The 13,214-nt window shown below is 37.8% G+C and overlaps 1 protein-coding gene across 3 annotated transcripts in view; it reads left to right on the forward strand.

Moving 5' to 3' along the window:
• CCDC149 (coiled-coil domain containing 149) overlaps positions 1–13,214 on the forward strand; it is a 52,343-nt gene that overhangs the window by 17,216 nt on the left and 21,913 nt on the right. For all 3 annotated transcript variants that reach the window (XM_042870673.1, XM_042870674.1, XM_042870675.1), the window contains exons 4-7: positions 3,532–3,639; positions 9,009–9,125; positions 10,603–10,775; positions 12,243–12,315. In XM_042870673.1, coding sequence (XP_042726607.1) covers positions 3,532–3,639; positions 9,009–9,125; positions 10,603–10,775; positions 12,243–12,315 — 471 coding nt within the window. The remainder of the gene's footprint in view (positions 1–3,531; positions 3,640–9,008; positions 9,126–10,602; positions 10,776–12,242; positions 12,316–13,214) is intronic.

Here is a 13,214-nt window from a genome sequence, read left to right on the forward strand (position 1 = left end):
TTGTTCAGTCTGGAAAAGAGAAGGCTGCAGGGAGACCTCTTTGCAGCCTTCCAGTATTTAAAAGGAGTTTATATACATGAGGAAAATCAACTTTTTACATGGGTAGGTAGTAGTAGTACAAGGGGGAATGGCTTTGAACTAAAGGAAGAGAGGTTTAGGTTAGAAGTGAGGGAGAAGTTTTTTTACTGAGAGTGGTGAGGTGCTGGAACTAGTCCAGAGAGACTGTGAATGCCCCATCCCTGGAGGGGTTTAATGCCAGATTGGGTGGGACCCTGGGCAATCTGATCTAGTACTTGATCTAGCAGCTTGTGGCAGGGGGATTGGAATTTGGTGATCCTTCCACACAAGCCATTCCATGCAAGTCCCTTCCATGCAAGCCATTCCATGATTCTCTTCCTTTAACCACAGCGTATAAATTTATCCACATCATTCAAAGACACAGCTTTGAGTAGCGTGAGTGAAAGAAGTGAAATCTCTGGCAGTTTACAGGACTCTTTTTAAGTTTTCACTTAGCATCAAACTGTTGAAGAAACTGACAGTAGGAAAGCTGAATTTGACTAATTTTCTGAGAGTTCTGTTATGCAGGTAAATGAAACAAACTTTAGCTTCCCTGCTAAAGTAACTTGTCTTGAATTTCTAAGTGAATTCTGTGTGTCTTCTATGAATATTGAGAAGAAGTTGCCAGTTGGAAAAATGAATCACCTTTCTCCTTCCTTGGGTTACAATTTCTCCCTTTTCTTCATAAAATATATTCTTAGAGGTCCTCCATTGTTAATTTTATCATCTTTCAACCATATGGTATGTTCTCTTCTGTGTGCCAAAGTACTGGTACCAAGTCCAGGTGTTGTTCAAAGTATCTTCTTGGCTGGCTCTCTTGAAGCCCAGCAGAGCACCTGAAAATCAAATAATTCTCCTTCTACCCACATTTAACGGAGCTTTAATGAGTTCTTGCCAAAACCTTTAAAACAGGGAACAATCTAAATTACATGTTGTATGGTACCTCTAAGCCAGGGAAATGAGTAATTGCTAGAGACTGCTCCTGTGACATAGCTCAGTTGTTTTAGTCTAACACCAGTATAATAGAAGCTTTGCATTAAGGAACAGGTCTATACTTAGCTCATTGTAATGCTCTTAGTATGCTTAAATGAAGCTGTTTTATTTTGGTGTCTAAAATTCTTTGTTTACAGTTTCTTCCAAAATACCTGTCTCAAGTAGAAAGGTTTTTGTCATGTTAAGTCATTTATATGGCTGAAAAATAAAATTCAGCATACAGTCACGCTGCAAAAGAAGTGGTTTTAGGGGAAAGAAATCTGAGCAGGAAGATTTAGTATAAGCATGGTAATGCATTTCCTGGACTTACTGGAAGCTGGGTCCTGACTACTGACTGCTAGAATCCTGGTGTTGTAGCCATAAGGACCGATGAGCAAGACTGAGGTCCTCCCTGGTGTTGAAATAGCTGTTGCAGTGTCAGGAGTTGTTCAGACTCGTCATAAAAAGGGACTTTATAGGTAGAATTTTCTTTTTTCAGGGAGATTTGTGCAAATAGTGTTCCTTTCAACTGGTTCGCTTTACTGATTGGATTCAGTTGATTAAAAATCATCTGAGCATAAGCTGTGGGTACTTCAGATTAAATACAATTTCATAGAAGCATAGGGTTTTTGTTTTATTTCTTCTAAGCAGCCATTAAGAAATTCCTATCAGAACCATTGACTGAATGCGATCTGAAGCCCCTTGGTTCATTCAGTACATAAATGACTTTTATTCATTTGTTTAACGCATAGGAAAAGAAATACCAAAGCATATTTGAGGAGTGATTGTTGTCTTGAAAATAAAATGAGTAGGTAATATTGGCCCTGCAGATGGATATTTACAGTTTTTACAATTAGGCTCTTTTCTCACATTATTTTATTTGCAGACTCTAGGCCTATCAGTAATTTAAAAAATGCTTGAATCTATTCCAGAATTGTGGAAAAGTTACTCTCTTCTGAACCTTGGGTCTCAGAGGAACAGAAAGGTCGAAATGATAGCAGTGAATCAGGCTTGAGTCATTGAATCTAGTAGGAGATATCACTATCTTGAGTTATTTTTCCTGTTTAAAAGTTAGAAGGTATTGCTATTTTAGGCCAGCTGGAGTTTGGAGCCAGCTTCCTTGTATGCCATCGTACGAAAGTCCTGGTTTAATAGTCTAATCCTGGAAATATCAGATGCATGCATAGCTATATTCGTGTTAGTAGTTGACTTAAATATAAAGCAGGAGGTGTGGAAATAGCATTTAGTAAACAGAGAGATTGCAGGGGTGGCAACTGTGTTGGTTCAATAGATTAGAGGTTTTAAAGGGAAAGACCAATAAACTTCCTATGAGACTGCCTAGTAATGAAACTGACAAGGTAAAAAAGCAGGACCAAAAAATAAAGAGATATAATAATAGAGAAATGAGGGAATAAAAAGAGCAACAAGTAAGGACGCTAAAACTGAACTTAAATACTCAGAGAGAACAAGGAACAGTCACTTGATGCATTGACCTTAAATCCAGAGACTCTGTATAGGGCTAATTTAGAAATGTTGCCTCAGAGAAGCTGAAAATTCTCATTCCATTTCTTTTTCTATCCTTCAGATCTATGACAATAGATGACATACCTAGCTGGCGTAGGGGATGTCTTTAAAGGCTGCATATTAGCTGCCACGATTATAATGCTCTTAGAAGAGATGTCATTTTGATAGACTTTCCCTGTGTAAAGTCAATATTTGTGTATTTCTGAGTTATTTTTAGGCAAAAAATTTGTTGGTAGTATTTGCTCCTTTTCAGATATCTTAGGAAAGAAGAATATTGCTTGTTTTTTGGTTAGCTATCAAGCAGATGGAATTGTGAAATTATATACCAGATTGCTCACCTTAACGTGCATGATGGGCTTTTAACTTATTTGGGAAGCTTCCCTGCCTCCAGGTGAATTCATCTCTAGCTTTCATTTCTGCTCTTTATGAAGTCTCTATGCTAAGACCACGAATCAGGCCATGTCTGAAGTTTTGTGCCATTAGGTATCTGTGGTGCAGCTCCAAACAGGGGCAGTGACTCTGAATGGCTCTGCCTTATTGAATAGGAATCTGCTTTAAAGACTATTAAAGAACATAATTAGATCATAATTATTTCTCAGCTATGCCATTTGTCTAATTGCATGTAAGTTTAAAACTATAATTTTGGCAACTTTCTATAAATACTGTCAAAGTACTCTATGTTTTCCTCTTGGTGCCAGCCAAGATGCCAGAACTAGTGTAAATATTTTCATTTTATTTTGTTTGGGTTTTGTGTGCTGTTCTGGAAAAGTGAATGCGTGCATGCTGTATGTATTTTCTGCTATTGAAGATGAAGGAACCCTGGTGACTCTCCAATGAAGCATGAAGCATGAATACCAATAACTATAAAAGTAAAGATTGTTGGCAGATAAGGGCTAAACCTAGTGTTTCTTTGCAATTACCACTTGCACTTATCTCCATAGGCACTAACTTTTGACTGATACTTGCTTTTTTTTCTAGGCAAATCTTACTCAACTGCTGAGTGAGGCTCAAGATCAAAATAAACATCTTGGAGAAGAGATTAGGGAGCTTCAGCAGAGACTCGGGGAAGTACAAGGGGACAATAAGGTATTATAAACTTAATTTATCACTAAATTGACTGGAATATGTAAACAGGACTGGAGTTTTGCATTAGCTTCTTAGGAAAACAAAGAACTAAATCAAAACAATGGGTTACAGAACTTCTAGAATATTTGGATTACAATAAATGCTCAGTACAGTCAAACAAAAGAAGCCTATATAAGAGAGCAGTAAATGCAGCTCATTAGATATTTTGATTTACTGCTTTTACTCACTTGTCCTTAATTATAAATATTGCACCCAGCCTTGCTTTAATAATCTCAGAGTTATTTTTTAAATGTATTTTATTAGTGATATTTCCTCTTACATGCATAAGCATTTCATCTTCAGCATGTGATATTTTTCACTGCAATGAAAATGGAAGATATTAGTAGATGATAAAACCAGGAAGGCATATTTTTCCCTACAAAAATATGGAGCAGGTCATTAAAAAAATGTATATTTAGCTTAGTGCAATGCTCTTGTCCTGTTACATAACTAATTTATTTCATTGCTAAATTTAGCAAGTTATGTGGAACATTGCTCAAAATCTGCCATTTGGTATTAATCAAACTCCTGTTGTCTCTGTTAATTGAAATATTTAAACTCATGCCAAATGTGTGTAACATTCACAGCTGGAGCATATGCAGAAGTACCTTCAGAGATCAAACTAGTGAAAGGTTGAATTTGAGACCAGTTGAGTCAGTTCGCAAGTAAAAAGTGAAACATGGAATGATAACTTTCTCTTCAAATACCACTTTAAAGTTACAGGATATAAAAAAGTGAATAAGAGCTCTTTTCTTTCAATTGATCAGGTTAGTTTTGTTCTTTCCATTTTATTTTATTTCAAACCTAAGTATTTTATGATAAAGCAGCTTTATGCATTGTTTGTCACAAAGATCTTTAGAAATGCGAATGGAGTTGTTGAAATGGCCATATGAGGCCTGAATTTGTCCCGTGCATAACATTCAGTGTAACTTGCTCAAGTCTTCAAAGGATTCCCCAGGTACTTTTTGTTCATCTACTGTTTGAATTACACTGCAGCATTAAAAGCAGTGCCAGTTCTGCAGAACCAGTACAGCCTTTGCCATGCCAGTCCTGAATTGGTAACAAATGTTTGTTAATCCAGACAGAACACAAAGGTAGTACAATTAAAGCATACTTAAATATCAAGGTTATGTACTTATTCCAACTCCTTCTAAATACATGATGTTGGTAATACAGAATCTACTTCTTTGTGCTTGAAGTGGCTTTGTTCAAACATGCCTTACAAATTAATGTGATAGTAGCTGGTTGTCATTCTGATATCTGTATTGTCAGAGTGAATTTAAATGCATGACTCTCATAAGGAATGGAATACAAAAAGGGTCATTCTGCCCACTGTGGCCCTGTTCAAAATGTGCAAAATAGTGCATCACTAAATAAAGGGGGGTGGGGAGCGGTGGTCAGGAATTACATCAGACAGGGATTAATTTAGACTGGGATTTTCATTTTTGGAACACATTATTTACTTTACTAGTAAATGAGAAATAGAGCTTATTTTGAAGGCAGGTTACACATTTTGAAGTGCCTAAAAAAAAAACATTGCCATCTCTCTGAGGGGTTTAATGCTTCCCTCCTATGTCAGATTTTTCTCTCTTCCAACTTTGGTGATAAAATTCTACACTTGTTCCTGAAGCCATTCTGTTTTGCTCATCAGTTCTCCTGTACTGGCAGTTGGGTTACTTCGGGCACTAAAGTCCAAATAATACATGGTATATAAAAAAACCAAAGAACTATAATAATTTGCTTGTTCTTACATTCTTCCTCTGCGTTCTTCTCTCTGCTTTTCCAAAGTGAGGGAGGGCATCCTGCCCAGCTGGTCTACGTCAACCTTACTTCTGGCAAGAGATGAACAAACAGCTGCTTTTGCAGCAAGTGAAGCTGCTTATGGATGAACAATTCTGCCTATGTCTGAGCAGGGGTGACTCATGCAGGCTTTGTCACTGAATGGCAAGAGCTTTGTATGGCTAAAAAAGAAAGAAAAATCTTTAAATATCGCACATTAGCCCTATTGATAAAGAAATGTTTTGATGGCTTGACTTGTTTTTAACTGCTTTCATGTTTGCTGCTAGTTGGGTACAGTTACTGGGATTAGCAAGAAGACCTTACAGTGATTGCATTTTACCTTTTTTTTCTAACCACATTAAGTATGTTAACAGGCAATGACAAAGTACTTGAATTTGACTTAAGTAGACTAGTTTTTTTTTCATTTATTTTCAACCAGAATCAAATAGGCAGAAATAAAATTTCTTTAGGCAGTCTCTGGAAGGGTTTGTTGCTGCAGTTTCAGAAATACAGCAGCAGTCAGACTGCAGCACTCCAGCAGCAGATATCTAGGACTGTTTATTTTTATGATGGATCACAATCTCTTATCAGCTCTGACACATGAAAACTTTTCCATGTTTGTGATACAGTTCTTTGTAAGTCCTTTTCCTTTCTAACATTCTGACAGCAATACTTGGAGAACAATCACTGAAACTTGGAGTGAGCGTAGCTAGGAGATCTCATTCTTTCTCATAAGTAGAGGAAAATGGAAGGCACGAGAGAAACTGGAGGCTTCTGGAAGACTAGATGACTCAGTTGTCTTCCTACCCACGCAAAGAAATGTAGGCTGTGGAGGGCAGTGCTAAGTGAAAGGAAGCTGCATGGGAAACAATAGCTGTGGTATTACTGACAGTTTGTTATTGTAAGGCAGCAACGGTGCAGAATGTTAATTGTGGTGCATCTGTTTTGGCAGAAATGGGACTTAATGTTGCAAGTTTGCATAGTCCTCATCTACTTCTTGAGATTTTATAGGCAACTTAGGAAAGATAATGGCTGTCAGTGACTGTAGCTAAACATGATGGTTTCTGCCTTCTGTGAAGAACTTACTGTCTGTGCTTATTTTCCCTTCTTCGTTTGCATGTTTTGTAGATAACCAGGGACATAAAACTTTGGCACAGACATTATCTTTTGTCTCTAGCTGGCACAGCAGCTCTTGCAGTGAAACCTCTGAGGCGTTGTGTTAGTGCTGCTACTTTATGAATAGCTATTTTAGCTGACACTGATCAGGAGAGAAGTGTAATATTTAAGCAGTACAGACTGGTGGCTTGCAGCATCAGAGTGTTTGGGTTAACAACACGTTGGTTCTTGACGAACAGGAGCTATCTCTGGTGAGGTGCTGTTAACTCCATTCTGTTCTGTTGTGAATGCTGTTTGCAGGTTCCTGAGGGGCAGCATTAACCTGTTCTGTGTCTGCAAAATGAACTTGAGTGATTCTTTACTCGGTGATTTCTGAATGATAGAAATAAAAATACAGCAGCCAGAGGACAAGTGTATAAAAATTGTAATAAAGCACTAAAATATGAAATAAACTCTTAACCCCCTGGCATTAGTATCTGTTTGGGTCACAGAGTTTTAAGTGGGAATTTTACAGCAGGTAGTGCTGCCTTGTGAGGCTTTTGCAGTGCAGAATTAAAGGACTTGGCCTGTTGTGCCCTGCCAGCTCTCTGATCAGCCAGCTGCCTGGGAGAAGCTCTCAGTTGTTTTATGGATTGGTGTTTTACTTTGTTTTGTCTATGTTTGTTGTACTTTTACTGATGGAATTTGGGGTTCTGAAGCATTCTTGTTGTAAGACTTCATGCTTTTATTTTTTTTTTTCTTTATCTCAAACTTCTTAGTAAATAGCTTTTGTTTTACTGGCAGACTGTTTGACCTTGCAAGTACTAATTGCTCACGGATATAATTGCATCTGATGATCACCCCTCCTGTGCAGGAGGGAGGCTGCTCTTAGCGCACAGTCGCGGCCCTGATATGTTCCCAGCCTGGTGCTGCAGTGCTGCAGGCACTGAGGCCTCGGTAAACTGCAATCCTCTTCCCATTTCCAGTTGTTCTGAACAAGGTTGAGTCTTAAAATGTTACTGCATTTGTTTCTTACTACCTTTCTGATACCTCTGATTATCTCAGAGAGAGATTATAGAAACGTAATTAATCTAACTGCATTAAATCACGTTATCAAGACTTGTGCTTATTGAGCTTTTAGTCTTTAAAAAATTATTACATAGCTTTGAGATCATTCCAGAATTTGCTAGTTGCCTTCTGGACTATTTTTTTTGAGAAGGAATTAACAGGAATTATATCTTCTATGATCTGTTCAGCGTTCCTGACTGTGCAGTAGTTTTTTGGTGGGGAGAGGGAAATGTATTCCCCAGCATTACTTTTGGGGGCACTGCTTCTCCTGAGCAAGTGAACTGCCTATCGGATAGAGTCATACAAACTCCACTGGACTGTACTAAACTGTAGCTGAAATAAGTGGGGAAGGTGATTTTGCTAACCTGTCTTGTATCAGCAGGATTATAATTGGCATGTTGCAGCTACAGTGACTGGCATCCCATAAATACCAAAGACAAATTTTAATGTACCATCTCTACTTCAGAAGATTGATTTTTTTTTTCTGTAATGATGTACATTAATTCCTTGGTACAGTCAAATACAGGGAAGCTCAGGCTGGTTATCATAGTGAGCTTCTGCAGTCTCTGTGGAGCTTCTACAAGTTAGGCCCCAGGGAGGCCACACTTTTGCCTGGCTGTGCACAGTATAAGCAACTGCAAATGCTGAATGCCTTATAGAGTCTTATTTTAATACTTGATAATTCTCAAAGGTAGTTCCTATCTGCCTCAGATATTTAATACAGCTGTGTATTAATTCAAGACAGGCTATTTTCAGCGGGCACAAAGCTGATGAGTTCATTAGCTTCTTGCATTTCTTAGCCAAGTTGTTTGTTGTTGGCCCATTTCTTTGTTAGGTTTTAGCGTGAATTAACTTGTTTGAAATAATGAAAAAAAAGAGCAGTAAAATTGATGAGCAGTTGTTAATGCAAATTTTGCACTAGTGTAGCACAGTGGGATTTTAAGTGGCATAGGTAAAGTGATGCTGAGAACTGCTTGGTGTCTTTTTTTCCCTTAACTAGGAAATGTACTTTCTGCTGCAGATAATTTTATGATCCGAATATGAAATTGGCTTTATGAGAATTGTCTAGAATTAATTCCTGCCACTTCTAAAAATTATTGACCACATTTTTGTGTTTATTTGGTCTTTCAGCATTTGGATATTTGTATACTCTGCTGACTAATGTTGCAGGATGTAATGCAGCACCTCTTCTGCTCGGAGAGTTTGACAGGAATTTTTTCCTGAGAACAGAATTAAGCCCTCAGCTAGAAAATTTCATCTGGTTTAAATAATACCAGCTATTTGGCTTGGAAGTGATGAAATCTAACAGCCTTACTTTCTAACCTAGAGGTACTCTCATGCTACATTCTGTGATCTCTTGCTTACGGAATACGTCTTTGTCATCACAGCTCCTTCGAATGACGATAGCAAAGCAAAGACTTGGAGATGACGAAGTTGGAGCTCGCCACTTTGCAGCACATGAACGTGAGGATCTTGTTCAACAACTGGAGAAGGCTCGAGAACAAGTAATAACAAAACAGGCACATGGTGTTGTATTTTATAGAGCTTGCCTTACTGCAAGTAAATGGCAGTTTTCCCCTGTGTTCTGAGGCTGGTACCACTATCTACTACTGCAAATAGTGGTAAAGGTGTTGGCATTTTTACTGAGGCATTTCTTACTGATTTAAGAATTGTAAAGAAAGCACTAATTTAAGCTTGTATACATGGTAAGAATGAGTTTTCTGATCTCAGCAATTCCTTCTTGAGATTATAGATGCTCTTTTTTGTCATGTGCAGCCATCAACAGCTTGTGACAATTGAGTGTTGTCAATGAAAAAGACTTTTTAGTGAAAGCAACTAAAAATGTAGTATTCAAAATAGTATATGATGGCTGATGTATGTTCTATGAATCACATTTTCTGTAGAACATGTGAGGTTGTTTCCTTTTCCTCTTGTATCTTAGCCATTCCTTCCTCCCTTTTGATAAAATATTTCATCAGGTTTCTTCTTTCTACATCAAGTTTGTATCAATATCACATGCTAGGCATTATTCAGCCCATCAGGCACTTTCCCTAAAAGTGATACATAGCTTTCTGAGCAGTTCTGGATTTTTGTTTTCTATTGATCCTGTGCTCATTCGTACCAATGGCAGTTCTACCCTCAATCAGCCATTCTGTGGTCCAGGAAAAGGTGCAAATTTCTTGTTATTCTTCAGTCTATACATCAAGTGCATTACTGCCTTAGTTTACCAGGAGGACTTTTGCCTGCTCTTAGTCTTCTTCCAGTATGATTCCTCCGTGATCTCTGTCCCCAGGTTCTATGTCTGTTCAGCATGTAGCCTCGTTACCTGTTTTTCTGTTGTCTAGTTCATCAGAGTTTTTTAATCTGCCCATGGAGTTCTCAAATCATTGCAGAATTTATTCAACATTTTTTTGTTTCCTCTCCTTAGAAATTTGAAGCTCTGTGTCCCTGAATGTTCTTTTAATTTCTTTTACCCTTTTGCTTAATAGCAGGGCTCACCCTGTCAATTCCATGCTGGCTTATTTTTTTTTTACTTCTTTCAGTTCCTTTTACTCTATGGAGCTTTATTGCTGAAAATCCTATAAGTAGTACAAATTCCCACTTACAGACTTTCTTCTATCTAATCTTCCAAATTTGCCTAGTTATAATTTGTTTCAGTTCATTCTCAGAGACCTAGATGTTATATTCTAAAACTAGCTTAGTATGTTTGGAGCAAGATTATAGTATGAATTAAGATTTCTTTTGCTGTTATGTGTTAGTCATTTTGTAAAACAAGTCTAACTGCTAAGGTTATTTAAATTCAAATGAATATAATAATAACAAAATAGAGTAAAAGTACTGGAGATGTGAGCTTTGGAAAGACTGTACAAAAATCCATCTGATCAGAGATGTAGTGCTTGATTGTAGGTGCTTTCAGTTTGGTCACTGTGCACTCTTTTTTCTAGACTTCAAAACATTGATATGACTCTCCTTTCTCTTCAGATTGAGGCTCTGAGACATGATCTTCAATCTGCACTAGATGAGTTACAGGATGTTAAAGAAGAACGCTCTTTTTATCAAGATAAGTCTGATAGATTGAACCAAGAACTCAATCATGTTTTAGGAGGACATGAAAACCGTATCATTGACATAGATGCTCTCTGTATGGAGAACAGGTGAGTACATGGCACACCTCACTGTTTCCTTAGAACTAGTAGCATATTGCTTCAACAGGAGCACCAGGAAGTAAGTCACAACAAAATCTCACAACTGAGAGATTTGGTCATTTGCTTTGACTATTTTGTTTCTGCTGTAACTAACCATCAAAGAATATTGGGAAAGTTATGCTGCAGAAAATTAGTAATGCTGTTTTATTTGGCTACAAAGACGTAAGTGATATTCCCTAATATGTCTTGTCTTGGGCAAGAAAGAGAAGTGCAGACCTTTTATTCCTGTCGCTGTATGGCACTAAGAGAGTATTAAAAATCAGTGTCTTAAGGAACTCATAGTGAGTTGAAGTGGGCTAATCCTGAATTGTAAATAGGGATTTCAAGTACACTGAGTTATCATTTTTGGACATACTTTTCACCGTAAGGAGTGACTGTCAACAAGGTGTGATTTTCCAACAACACTGTACTTGTGAAGTCACCTGTGTAGATATTCTTGCCACTTCCATGGGGAAGAAAAAAAAAGTTTTATGGTTTCCACAAAGGTCAACAGAAGAAGCACTGGGAAGTCATGGCAGGTACCTCCCTTAATGTCGACAATTACCTTAAAGCGAACCATGGCTTGTAAGGTACTTCCCTTTTACTTGTACTTCAGGTAGGATAGAGTAAAACCAGATGCTTCCTCCCAGCATTTTTGTTTTGTTTTGTTTTATGTAGTCTATTAGTTCTCTATCAGTTTAAGCCTCCTCCTTCTCTGAGTGTTGATCCCCCTTTTTTTTTTTCACTGAAATAGTTAAATTGTTACAAACCCTAATGCAAGGGTGGTTTAACTGTGAGAGGATATTATGTAAACTTTATATGCATTAAAAAGTATTTCTTCTTGTGTGGAAATTGCTGTCTAACCAAAGTGCCTAAAGGTTGCGAGGAAGATCTAAAACTATTGTTTTAGTTTATGTACATCATCTTTTAGCTGTAAAATTTTATATTCTGTGATTACTAATGGGAAGTACCATGAATTGAGTGATAGTGCAATGCAAAAGCTCTGCTTAGTTGAGTCTTGTTTTGGCATACATATGAATGTTAGGTGTTCATCTTACCAACTTTCAAGTTCAGAGAAGATGAGTAAACGTTTTCTGACTATTTCGTCTAGACATAAATATATCATTCCAGCTTCCCTTCCCAAAATCCTGAAGAACTATATAATATGGTTGTGCAGGATGCCTGACAAATGTAAGAGAAGGGCAACCTAGTTTTCTGATGCAATTTGTTTTCTTGCCAAAATTGTTATGGGGTCAAAAGCAGTAAGATCTTGTTATTTTATCCCTCAGAAAGCTGTAAGGGGAACAGCATTCTCAGTAGGTAAAGGAGGAGTCATTCCAAGTAGTAAAGAGGAATATTTGAGGCAATAGTGAAGGTAATGTTATATGAAAGATCTCTTTCTTTTTTTTCTTTTTTTTTTTTTCTCTTTTTTTCCAGGTACCTCCAAGAGAGATTAAAGCAAATTCAAGAGGAAGTGAACCTTCTTAAATCTAATATTACTAAATATAAGGTAAAATCCTCTCAATGCATCTATCATCTAATCTGCGCTTTGGTGTTTGTGAAGATTGTTGTTCATTCTCAAGTTTGTATGTATTTAAATAAAATTATGCCTGCAAAGAAAAATCCCCCATGAACATTCTGACAATATTAGCATGTATGTATTGTGCATGCTCAGTAATCTTCCTTTTATAGGCTTTTTCAGCCAGTCTAGTACAAAAGTGGTACCCGTTAGGGGTGCATGGAAAAGAGAATGAAGTGACCTTTTTAAGTTCTGTGGCACCTCTTGGGGAGGGTGTATGGGAACTGTTGAGTCACAGCCTTGAACCACTGATCAGCTGAGGCAAGGACTGAGCCATGGGAGCATAGGCGAAGACAATTCAGCTGTGTGACTGGAAGGAGTGGAGCCTGGCTGCACCTCTCCTAGACCCCATTTAAGGGCTGACTGCCACTGGGGAAGGATCTCTTTATGGAGATCCCTTCCTTTGAAGTTTTCTACTGCAAGCCTAGGATGTGGGTGAGCATTTCATTTTGGATTGTCTCTTTTCATCACGATAATCTTTCTAACTGTAACCCTGTAAAATACTGTCCTAATCATGCCACTCTTCTAACTGTACATTTGTTAGTCACGCAGGAGAGTGATGAGCCTTCCAGCCTGCTGTAGGTGAAAAGTATCAGGTCATGCAGTGTATGGGGAATGAGCGTGTCTGTGCTCCCATCACAAGCAGGTCTTGTCTTCCTGTTCCTAACAGCATCACTGCTTCTTCACATACCCTAATGAGTGCTATGTCTTCATTATTACTTTGTTCCTGGGTTATAAGGTATATATTGTTTTGTATTAACCCTTCAGGACTGAACTCCAAGAGCAAAAATATTCTTGCTCTTTCCTGCATTCAAGCATTATATCATTTT

Source organism: Lagopus leucura, unplaced genomic scaffold (assembly GCF_019238085.1).
Source record: "Lagopus leucura isolate 7727_CA_CO unplaced genomic scaffold, USGS_WTPT01 Super-Scaffold_100004, whole genome shotgun sequence".
Classification (NCBI taxonomy): Eukaryota; Metazoa; Chordata; class Aves; order Galliformes; family Phasianidae; genus Lagopus; species Lagopus leucura.